A 12,438-nucleotide genomic window follows, 5' to 3' on the forward strand; every position below is an offset into this window, starting at 1 on the left:
GCGCCCCTCTCCTCTTATGTCATGTTCTTATATTCATCATGCTATTACCACTGAATCTTGAAATGGTGTTGTTTTCTTCTCATGACCTTAGATTCTTTAGGGTTTGCTTTTTGAGCTGGTTTCTCTGCTTCCTTTAGGAACTCTTTATCTTCTGATAAGATTTACTATTTTAAAAGAAAAGCCAAGTTTTTCCCAAGCCTTTCTACTGAATTCTGTATCAAGGAGGCTAACTTCTGTGCAAACCATATATAACTGATTATGCCTCCAGTGAGAAGAGAAACTTACCTGGAGTACGATGTGCCAGGCCTTCTAGCAAGTGCTCTCACGTGGCTTAATTAAATACTGAAACCCTTCCTCAGAGGGAGGTCATATCAGTCCTACTAAATAAGTGAGGAAATAAAGACTGGTGGAAGTTAAGTAACTCGTTCAGTGTGGGTGACGGAGCTAGCAAGGGACAGAGTTGGTCTGTGAATGAAGGTCTTCTGCCCATGCTGCTTTCATTATACCATGAAAACATAGCATACCTCCCTTTTAGTTGAATGCTTAGTAATCTGCGTAGACAGGGCCTATCTATGCTTTGGTGTCAGGAACCAGCAGACCTGGATTTCAGTCAGGTTTACAGTGCTTACTTATCGTATTACCTTGTACAATATCTTCTCTGATCCCTAGCTTTAAGTAAGACCGATACCTGGCTTGTGTGCCTTATGGGGCTGCTCTAACAACTGACAGACTATGAATGAAAGTTCCTTAAAATCAAAAAATCTTACTAATATGCAGTATAATTAATTCGTTTCTCATTTGATTATACTTTTAGTAGTTTCTTCTTTTACTATCCTAGATTTCAAAGTTTGGGAATATGGTCAAGCCTCCAACCAGAGGCTACATTAGTTCCAAGGCTGAATTTGTTTTCTTAAGACCTCTTGGGCGCTTGGCTGGTATGAGTGCTTACATTTGCTTTCTTCTCTTTCATTTTTAGGGGAATCCCCACTTTTGTCTAGTTCAGCTGCACTTAGGATATCTACATGTGTGATAAGTTTCTGAGCAGTTCTCTCTCCTAGGTTAGTTTTTAACTCCTCTCATTGCCTCTTTGCCATGGGTTTGGGTGGTGGCCTGGGACTATGCTCTGGAGACTCTTCCCTTTTCTCTACCCCCCCCCCCAATTTCTTGACACCTTCATTCATCCGGAGATAGTTTCTTATCCAAAGCAAAAATCCCGTCTCTCTTACTTCTCACTAATTATAGGCTCCTTCTATCTTTGCCCTTGTCTTCCAAGATATAAAGATACTACAGACATTCCATCCTAAAAAAATACCCCCATTTAACAAACAACTTCATTCCTTTCCTCCATCCCACATATGGCCAGTTTCTTTTCCCTGCTGGCTTTCTGTGGTTTATAAGATAATATTAAAAAACTTGGTGCTTTAATAACCTGGCTCAGGCCTGCTGCTCAGCCTTATCTTTTGGTGAGCCTTTCTTTTATTCTTCCAGTTACAGTGCAGAATGTCCTTTTTCTATCAAGAGCCTGTCCCTTTGTTTGGATTCCATTCCTTCTCGCTTGCTCAGGAAACTTCCTTTAGTGTTAAGGTCCTCTTTCTTCACCTTTCACAAAAACTCTCAAATTTCCAATTATACTTAAAAAGTTGTAGAATATGGTAATCTGGGTTCACATTCCCAGAGATGGGAGTGGAGCATGTGCTGTCTATTTTAACACAGTCCCATTGCTTAGGGGCACCAGGGTGGCTCAGTCAGTTAAACGTCTGACTTCCTCTGTCTTCGGCTCAAGTCATGATTGTGAGGTTCCTAGGCTCGAGCCCCATGTCAGGCTTTGTGCTGACAGCTCAGAGCCTGGAGCCTGCTTTGAATTCTATGTCTCCCTCTCTCTTTGTTCCTCCCCACCTCGTGCTCTGTCTCTGTCTTTATCTCTCTCTCAAAAATAATAAAAATTAACATTAAAAATTTTTTTTAAAAAAGTGTATCTGTTATCTGACCTCAGATTTACAGATATAACCTTATTTTTCATTCTTTAAAGTACCAGCTATCTGTCCCAGAAGGCGTCTACCTAGGTTGTGTTCCCATGTGTCTTTGGTATCTCTTCCCTTTGTGTGTTAGCTCACAGTGATTTCTCCTCCTCCTGCCACCTGTGGTACATATTTTCATAGATAATGCATTATTCCCCAGTGTGTCTTTTATTCTCAATAAGTGAGCAAACTTCTTGAGGGCGGGGATCATGTTACATCAATTGGAAAGTTTGCTTATGTTTTATATTGAAGAAAATGTATCTTTTAAAAAACTAAAATACAGCTTATTGAGATGCTGGTGAGTGGGATGATGGTATGACACGAGGGCACATGAGAGGTGAAATGACCAGGAATAGCAGATTCATGGCTCTGGTCGCAAGCTTACACAAGGGCTTTCTCCTGTGGACTGGAAAGGCAGGCAGAATTGCCTATACCATTTAGTATGTTCTCTGTTTCGGTCTTTCTCACTTCTCTTTTCCCTCACCTTGTACTTCTTCTCTCTCTCTGTCTCTCTTTTATTTTTGCTAAGCTCAGATAGTTGGGTAGTATGATTCCTCCCACTGTATTCATGAGTTAATTTCTTCATGATGGAACCCCAGTTTACCTTTATGTCTCCCACAGTGGTAGAACCCTGTTTCTCTATGAAAAGAATAAAACTAGTTGAATGAATGAATACAGGAAACAGTGCTTTGGGGGATAGTGAGCAGGAGGTGATGTAAATTAATTATACTTACCATCTCTATGTTTTTCTTTGCAACTAATTTGGTCAGGCAAGAAGCAGCCTAAGAGTTCTGTTTCTTATACTCGATTTAAAATACCTGTGAGGAGAGAGATTTGGGTCCAGCTATCTCTAAATTCCTTCCTAGTTCTAAGCTTTCTAAAATCACCCCCCTACCATTTGTGAAAAAAAAAATTTAATGTTTATTTATTTTTGAGAGAGACAGAGGGAAAGAACATGAGTGGGGGAGGGGCAGAGAGAGAGGGAGACACAGATCCGAAGCTGAAGTTGAACACTTAACCAACTGAGCCACCCAGTGCCCCTAAGACCCCCACCATTTTTAATGGTCTGATTCTAAAACTAAAGCTCTAGTAGCAAAGCAAAAAAGTACCTATACTGCACACTTATTTCCTGGCAATTTGGTATAATCTTTAGAAGTTAGAATTTCCCTTCTTCTAATTACTCATTTCAGGAATCTGAGGCAGATATTACTGAATTATGTTGCTTAAACTGTCCCAGTGGAATCAAATTTAAAGTAACTTTGATTTAAGTTCTGATCTCTGATTTAGTATAGTGTTAATTGTATAGTATAGGTAAATGAAAGAAGCTCTTTAAAAGGTTGAGAAAATAGGGGCGCCTGGGTGGCTCATTCAGTTAAGCGTCCAACTCTTGATTTCACCTCAGGTTGTGGTCTCATAGTTCATGAGTTAGAGACCCACATGGGGCTCTGTGCTGACAACTTGGAGCCATCTTGGGGTTCTCTCTCTCCCTCTTCCCCTCCCTTTCTCTTCCCCTCCCTCCCTCTCTCTCTCTCAACAATAAATAAAATCTTAAAAATGTCAAAAATTCTAAAAGGTTGAGAAAATAAAACTGAGCAAACTGAGGATTCTGCATAGAGTGAAGTACTTTTATTAGAACATACTAGAAAAAAAAAAAAAAACTTAAGATGTAAGTCTTGCTACTTTGACTCTCAGTGATTTAACAAAATAAATTTGGACCAGGCTGCTTTGGGGGAGAGGTTGTTAGTGTATGTGACATAATGAACATTAAAGAAACAAATAAGAGTGCAGTGTATTAGTAAAAGCTTTCATTATTACTTTGTTCTTGGGGAGCAGGGGAACTCTCTTAATTACAAAAGTAATAAGTCAAATGCTGAAAATTTGGAGAAACAAAACAATATAAAAAATAAAGGAAATAGGGGCGCCTGGGTGGCGCAGTCGGTTAAGCGTCCGACTTCAGCCAGGTCACGATCTCGCGGTCCGTGAGTTCGAGCCCCGCGTCGGGCTCTGGGCTGATGGCTCGGAGCCTGGAGCCTGTTTCCGATTCTGTGTCTCCCTCTCTCTCTGCTCCTCCCCCATTCATGCTCTGTCTCTCTCTGTCCCAAAAATAAATAAACGTTGAAAAAAAAAAATTAAAAAAAAAAAATAAATAAAGGAAATAAAAACAGAACAAAACTCATTCGTAAGTCTGCCATGCTGCAGTAATCACTATCCTTGGTAATCACAGTCTCCCCCTACCTCTAGACCCCCGACAAACTCAGATATGTTCTCCTTCACTCTAATTTTGTCTTTTTGAGAGTGTCATATAAATGGAACATTTTGAGATGGGCCTCTTCTCTCAGCATGCTTGTGAAAGTCATCCAAATTGTTGCATGTATCATTAGAATGTTCTTGTTTGTTGCTGAGTACTATTCCATTGAATGGATGTACCACAGCTTCATTCAGCTATCAAGGACATTTGGGCTGTTTCCAGTTTTTAACAATTATGAAAAATGGCAGTATTAATGTTCATGTTCAAGTTTCTGTATTACATAAGTTGCCTTTCTCTAGGGTAGGAGTAAACAAACTATGCCCCATGTGCCAAAATTTCCTGTTGCTTGTTTTTACATGGCCCTATGAGCTAAGAATGGCTTTTACATTTGTGAAGGTTTGTACAAACCAACAACAAAAGAAGAATATAAAACAGAGACCCTATGTGGCCTACAAAGCTTAAAACACTTAATGGCTGGCCCTTTACAGAAGAAGTTTGCTGGCCCCCGCTCTGGGGTAAATACCCATATTCCTGGGTCGTGTGGTAAGTGTCTTTTTAACTTTATGAGAAACTGCCAAACTGTTTCCAGAATGGCTATACCATTCTGTATTCCCAACAGCAGTATCTGTAAGTTCCAGGGTTTGTTTGTTTTCTTTATCCTTGCCAAAACTCAGTATTAACAGTATTTTTAATTGTGGTCATTCTAATCAATGTTTAAGGTTGCTCATCATGGTTTTAATTTGTATTTCCCTAATGATTAATGGTGTTAAACATCTTTTCATATGGTTGTTTGCCAATCTTATATCCTCTTTGGTGAAGCGTCTGACTTTTTTGGCTGGTTTTTAATTGGGTGGTTCGTTATCTTACTGTTGAGTTTTCAAAGTTCTTTATATATTCTGGATACAAAGATGCCAATCCTTTGTTGGCTATATGATTGTCTATATTTTCTCCCCGTCTTTTCATCCCCTTACCAGTATCTTTTGCCTAGCAAAAGGTTTAAGTTTTGATGAAGTCCAATTTACTGGTTTTTTTTCTTTTATGAATTGTGCTTTTCATGTTATGTCCAAGAACACTTTGCCTAGACCTGGATGATGGATATTCTCCTAAGTGTTCTTCTAGAGGTTTTGTAGTTCTGAGTTTTACATTTAGCTCTCTGATCTGTTTTGAATTATTTGTTGTATAAGGTATGGGTTGAGGTTTCATACTTTTGTAATTTTGTTTGTTGATAAGACTATTTGTTTCTCCATGGGATCAACATTACACCATTGTCAAAAATCACTTAGCCATATTTGTGTGTTCTATTTCTAGATTCTCTTTTCTGTTCTGTTGATCTATGTGTCTGTCCCTTCACCAGTACCACACCATCTTGATTACTGCAGCTTAATAGTGAGTTTTAAAATTGGGTAGTATGATTCCTCCAAGTTTATTCTTCTTTTTCAAATTTATTTTGGCTATTCTAGTTTGTTGGCCCTTATTTATAATAAAATTTATAAATCAGTAAATCTAATTGTATCTGAAAAAATTCTTACTGGGACTTTGATTAGAATTACATTGTATTTGTAGATTAATTTGTGGGAGAATTGGCTTTTTACTGTGTTGAATCTTTCAGTCCACAAACGTGATATTCATTTCATTTTGGTCTTCTTTGATTTCTTTCATCAATGTTTTATAGTTTTTAGCATATATATCCATTTATATGTTTTAATTTATATCTAAGTATATTTTTGAACTATTAAAATGGGATTTAAATATTTTTTTATTTCCTCTTGTTCATTTCAAGTATAAAAAAGATTGATATTTTGTGTGTTGACTTTGTATCCTGGAACTTTATTTTTTTTAAGTTTATTTATTTTGAGAGAGATTGAGAGAGAGCACAAATGGGGTGGGGGCAGAGAAGGAGAGAATTCCATACCTGTTCCATGTTGTCAGTGTGGAGCCCAATACAGGGCTTGATCTCACAAACTATGACCTGAGCCAAGATCACTTAATCAACTGAGCCACTCAGGAGCCCCATCGTGCAACTTTATTAAACTGTAATTAATAATGAAAGCTTTTTTTAGATTAGTTGGGATATTCTACATAGAGTCATGCCATTGTGAATATGAACAGTTTTATCTCCCTTTCCAACCTGTAGGACTTTTTTTTTCTTGCATTATTGAATTGGCTAGGCCTTCTGGAATACTGTGAAGTAAGAAAAAGGAGTTTGATATCCTTGCCCTGCTCTGAATCTTATGGATAAAACATTAGTATATAATTACTACTAAATATTATGTTAGCCTTGGGTTTTGGGTAGAAACACTTTATTACATTGAGGAAATTCCTTTCTATTCTTAATTTACTAAGCATTTTTATTATGAATGGATAGTGAAATTTGTTAAATGCTTTTTGTGCATCAGTTCATATGTGTCTTAGTCCATTCAGGCTGCTATACAAAATGTCATAGTCTGGGTGGTTTATAAACAACAGACATTTATTGCTCACAGTTCTAGAGAGTGGCAAGTCCAGGATCAAGGTGCCATCATTGTCTGGTGAGAGCTCTCTCTGTGTCCTTCTCACTGTGCCCTCACATGGTGGAATGGGCTGGAGAACTCTGTGGGATCTCTTTTATAAGGACACTAATCCCATTCATGAAGGCCACACCCTTGTGACCTAATTACCTCCCAAAGACCCCACTATTAGCATCACCTTTGGGGGTTAGGATTTCAACAAAAGAATTTTAGGGAGACACAACCATTCAGACCATTCAGACCAGAGCAATATGGTCAGAAGTTTTTTCTTATTTAGACTGTTAACATGGTGGATTGCATTCATTGATTTCTGATACTGAACCAACCTTGCATTCCTGTGATAAATCTTACTTGGTTGTGGTGTATACTGTTGGATTCCACTTACTAATATTTGTTGAGGATTTTAATGTATATTAGTCTATAGTCTTGTATTTTTCTGGTTTTGGTATCAGGGTAATGGTGGTCTCATAAAATAAACTTGAATGTGTTCTGTTTTCTGGAAGAGATTTTTTAGAATTGGTGTTCTTAAATGTTTAGTAGAATATGCCAGTGATAACCATTTGAGCCAGAAGAATTATTTTTTGGAAGGTTCTTGCCTGTGTAAATCAATTTCTTTCATAGAGATAGACTTTCAGATTATTTACTTAATCTTCAATGAATTTGTCAGTTTGTGGTTTTCAAGGAATTGGTTCATTTCACTCAAAAATGTCAAATTTGTGTTTGCAAAGTTGCTCATAATATACCCTTAGTTTTTTAAAGTCTTTGTGGTATGTGTAATGATGCCCTATCATTCCTGACGTTGATAATTTGGGGAGTTTTTGGTTAGTTTTGCTAGAGGTTTATAAAACTGTGTTGACTTTCTTAAAGAGCTCCATTTGATTTTATTGATTTTCTCTATTTTTTTTGTTTTCTATTTTATTGATTTCATTGGTTTCTGCTCTTTTGATTCTTTGGTACTCTGTTACCCACTTAGGACTTATTTATATCCAAAAAAGATTTTCGATTTCTGTATGAGTTTATTCACTGACTGACTCAAAGAACATATTAAAAAGTCATGTCTTCTAAATTTGTGCATGTGTTTTTTAGTCTGGCTTATCGCAGTATAATTTGCAGTAAATAAATTACAGTAAAATTTACCTTTTGTAGTTTATAGTCTGTGAGGTTTTTTTTAAATGTTAAGTAACCTTCCTTCCTCAGATTAATTCTGTTTTATGAGTCAGTATAATGGCTTTAGCATCACTGTTTTTAAGGAATTTGTGGTGGATTCTTATTGTTTTTATTTTCTTTTTGAGATGTGAACTATCCTGATCAATACTAGTCTATAACTTTTAGGGGAGGTTTATTGTTAAGTTAGAAAGAGAAAGAGAGAGAGCAAGTGTGTGTATGTGGTGGGCGGTAGGTGACGATCTTTGACTTTCATTTTTAACAAGAATTTTAAAAATTCAGTTACAACTAGAGAAGTTTCTTCCAGATTTTATTCAGTTGTCCTTCATTCCCTTTGGAAATAGTGGACCTGACCCAGTTCTTTTTTGAGAATACATTTCATAGAACAGTGTGTTAAAATATTTTTGTTCTTTCAGTCAAGTACAGTGTAAGAACTGGCAGGCATCCATAACTTCTATTCTTTAACATGCACATAATTCTATTCCTTGGTTAAGATATTGACTCCATTATTATACTTACTTTTTCTGGTATAGCAAGGTTTGAACTGAGGAACATAGCTACTTCATACATAATAAATTATTTGTCTCTACAAACATTTTTACCTTGATTTTGTTAGTCACATGACTTTCTAACAGTGATCTTTGAAGTATATAGTGGAATGGTAAAAGTATGGTAAAAGAATACCATAAATATTGGAAATTAAATATGTTTGGGTTTTTTGGAGTTTTTTATTTTAGAGAAAGAGAGCGTGAGTGGGCAGGGGGGAGAGAGAATCTTAAGCAGGCCCCACACTTATCACAGAACCCAATGCAGGACTCAATCCCACGACCCTGGGATCATGACCCAAACTAAAATCAAGAGTAGGACGGTAGGGGCACCTGGGTGTCTCAGTCAGTTGGGCATCTGACTTCAGCTCAGGTCATGATCTTACAGTTAGTGCCCATATCGGGCTCTGTGCTGACAGCTCAGAGCCTGGAGCTTGTTGTGGATTCTGTGTCTCCCTCTCTCTCTGTCCCTCCCCTGCTCACGCTCTCTCTCTCTCTCTCTGTCTCTCTCTCTCTCTCAAAATAAGTAAACATTAAAAGAAAAAGAGTGGGACCCTCAACCAACTGAGTCACCCAGGTGCCCCAGAAATTAAATTTATTGAATGAAATTTAGATTTTATAAAATTCAGGATGACTTTGTTACTATATCAGGATCATTTTTTAATAAAAAAGTTGTTTGAGCTACCTTTACTTATTTGATTTAATATCCCATGTGGGTCTTAATAAGTTGACATTTGGTTTGAAAAGAAATTTTGGCCAAGTTGTGGCTGTAAGATAAAACATATATTAGATTAACTCTTAATGATTATACCCTGAAAGGATTGTAGAAACTAACATTGAGAGCCATTTATAATGCATAACATAAGATGCATAACATTAGATGTCCGTTGAAATGTTCTAGATGTTTAAAGTACAGCGCCATTTTTTCCCTATATATGATAAGAAAAAAAAAGCTATAACTTGGGGGGAATAGAATGGAAAAGAGAGAAAAGGGATGGGGAGAGCTGAGGCGGCTGAGGTATATTAGTTTCAAGGGGCTGCTATCATATAACAAAGTAGTACAAGCTGGATGGCTTCAAACAAAAGAAATTGATTCTCTCATGGTTCTTGTTGGTTTGAAGTTCTAAAATCAAAATGTCGGCATGGTTGTGCTCTCTCTGAAGGCTCTAGGTGAGGATCCTTCCTTGCTTCTTGCTGCTTCTAGTAGTTGTCCTCAGTCCTTATGTTGTAGATCTGTCACTCCAGTCTCAACCTCTGTTGTCATGTGGCATTCTCCCTGTGTATATCTCTGTCCACATTTCCTTCTTCTTAAAGGACACCCGTCATATTGGATTTAGGTTGAGGGCCCGTTTACAGATATAGGATGGATATAAACTGGGGGGGAGGGGACGCTATTCAACCCAGTTCAAAGGGTTCTAAATTCAATTTAAATTTTGAGATAAGCCAACACACTAGATTTATCTGCCTTATACAAAGCAAACAGGTAAGATACATTTTACGTAAAAATTTTTTATTTGCAATTATATTCACTTACATGCTTTCCCATTGTGTAGGCCCACGCCTAGGTATCTAGCATTTTCCCTTCATGTGATAGAAATTACATTAAAGGAATATTTTGTTATGAAACCTCTGTTTATATAGATGTGGAGCCAGAAGACTTTCCACATTACCTCTTAATAGCTCAATATTTATAGAACCAAGCTAGACTTTTTTTTTGAACGCTTTAACTGCTATTAGAATAATAATTTGGGGGTGCCTGGGCGGCTCAGTCAGTGAGGCATCTGACTTCAGCTCAGGAGGTCATGATCTCACAGTACATGAGTTTGTCAGCTCAGAGGGTCATGATCTCACAGTCCAGGAGTTCGAGCCCTGCATCAGGCTCTGTGCTGACAGCTCAGAGCCTAAAGCCTGCTTCAGATTCTGTGTCTCCCTCTCTCTCTGCCCCTCCCCTGCTCATGGTCTCTCTCTCTCTCTGTCTCTGTCTCTGTCTCTATCTCCAAAATAAATTAAAAAACATTTTAAAAAATTTAAAAAAAGAATAATACTTTTATTCTTTTTATTTTTATACCCACGACATCTAACAGCTCCTGGTGCTGATTTATTGAATGAATAATGCATTAATGAAAGAATGGGGGGTGTGTTTGTGTGTGTGTGCCTGTCTGTCTCTCTGTCTGTCTCTGTCTATGTTGAAGGGTTGTCAGCAAAGGCATGATAGAATCAATTTTTATTTAGCAAACATATTTCCCTCTATCCTTTTTAAAACCCAACTGGTGGCATCCTTGACACACTGGTCTGAATTTCGTTGTTATTACTTTTAGTATATCATTTCATATTGGTATACAGATGCTATGATTCATAATATTCCTTTGCATAGATATATAATAATTTACGCTCCCTTTTTAATTTTAATTGTGAAAGATACAGAACATGAAATTTACCATCTTAACCATTTTTAAGTATATACTTTGGCATTGTTAAGTATATTCACATTATTGTGTAGTCAATCTCCAGAACTTTTTTATCTTGCAAAACTGAAACTCTACTATTGAACAACACCATTCCATTTCCCCCTCCTGGAAACCATCATTTTTTTCAATTTCTATGAATTTGAGTTAGTCTCTCTTTTGAATTGTTATCCTCTTTGCTCTTACAAACAAGGCTGCAGTAACTAGCTTTGCATATGTGTCATTCTGCACATAAATAAGTATATCTGCAAGATGAATTCCTAGAAGTAGAATTTCTGGGTAAAAAGATTTTTGCATTTCTCAGTTTTGATATATATTGCCAAATTGACTTCCCAAACTGTTGTACCAATTCAGACTCCCCACAGCAATGTACGATAGAGCAGCTGTTTAAATGTGTTTCAGTAGTTAGCATGTCAGCTGAGCTGAATTGGGAACTTGGGAAAGGAAAGGCCGCTCGGTAAGAAAGTTGGTGCTACTGCATTTTTCAAGGGGCTGGGCTCTCTCCCAGTATTCTGTCTCTATTCTTTAAGGATTATTTGATGTACTTTAGTGTAGTTTTATCCTGCATTCACTTAAAAAATTTTAAATAAAAAATTTTCCCACATAGTATATAGGCTATTTGAGTGTTGGTAATAAAATAGATTTGAATCTGATAGAATGATTAGAATACCTCACTTTGCAAGGAGGTCCTACAACTTAATACTATATGTTTAGCTCGGCTGAAAATTTCCTTAATACAAAATTCGAAGGTCTTTAAAATCAATGAATAGATGGGTTTTAACAGAAAGGAAAATCAACAGACTGCTTTTCTGAAATGCATTCTTTTTAAAAATTTTTTTTATTTTGTGTGAGAGAGAGAATGAGCGGCAGAGGGGCAGAGAGACAAGAGTCAGAGAGAGACAGAGAGAGACAGAGAATCCCAAGCAGGCTGTGTGCTGTGCTGTCGATGCAGGCCTCGATCCCACGATCCTAGGATCTGAGCCAAAATCAAGAGTTGGCCACTTAGCCAACCAAGCCACCCATGTGCCCCTCAGACGAACTCTTATGAGGAGCTCTACTATGTTGGGGTGACAATGAAGGGTGACTGGAGAAGGAAGAAGGCTGGGAGAGGCAGAGCCAGTGGGCTCCACATCTCCTCAAGCCTAGTTCATCCAGAATTATTACACACGGGTGGCTTGAGTTCTTTACTTTTAGCAGTGTGTGAGGTTAGTGAGTACTAATGTGTAACCAGCCTCTCATAATTCATGTCAGACGTTTGAGGAGCCCTAGAAGCTTTGTCTCGTAGAATCCTGATATGTGAAACTGATGCTCAATTATATTATTTCTCTGAAGTAAATTTACTGTAAAATGAGGCATATTAAAGGAGTTTCCTGCATGGAGATACCACTGTTTTCCTCAGAGTGTATGTATAGGTTTTAGTACAATGACTTTTCATCTGGAGATTTTAAACATTAGTTTTCTTATATTCAAATGAAACTATTTGCATATATT

General features: G+C 37.3%; 1 protein-coding gene across 3 annotated transcripts in view; it reads left to right on the forward strand.

Annotated features, from left to right (window-relative positions):
• LPGAT1 (lysophosphatidylglycerol acyltransferase 1) overlaps positions 1-12,438 on the forward strand; it is a 91,169-nt gene that overhangs the window by 19,644 nt on the left and 59,087 nt on the right. Inside the window, exon 1 of one of the 3 annotated variants that reach the window (XM_030302241.1) lies at positions 4,509-4,809. The exons of the other annotated variants lie outside the window; for them this stretch is intronic. Within the exon in view, the coding sequence (XP_030158101.1) occupies positions 4,737-4,809 (73 nt within the window). The 5' untranslated portion in view covers positions 4,509-4,736. Of the gene's footprint in view, positions 1-4,508; positions 4,810-12,438 lie in introns of those variants that run through there. 3 annotated transcript variants of the gene reach the window in all.

The sequence above is a fragment of the Lynx canadensis genome, chromosome F1 (assembly GCF_007474595.2).
Source record: "Lynx canadensis isolate LIC74 chromosome F1, mLynCan4.pri.v2, whole genome shotgun sequence".
Taxonomy (NCBI): domain Eukaryota; kingdom Metazoa; phylum Chordata; class Mammalia; order Carnivora; family Felidae; genus Lynx; species Lynx canadensis.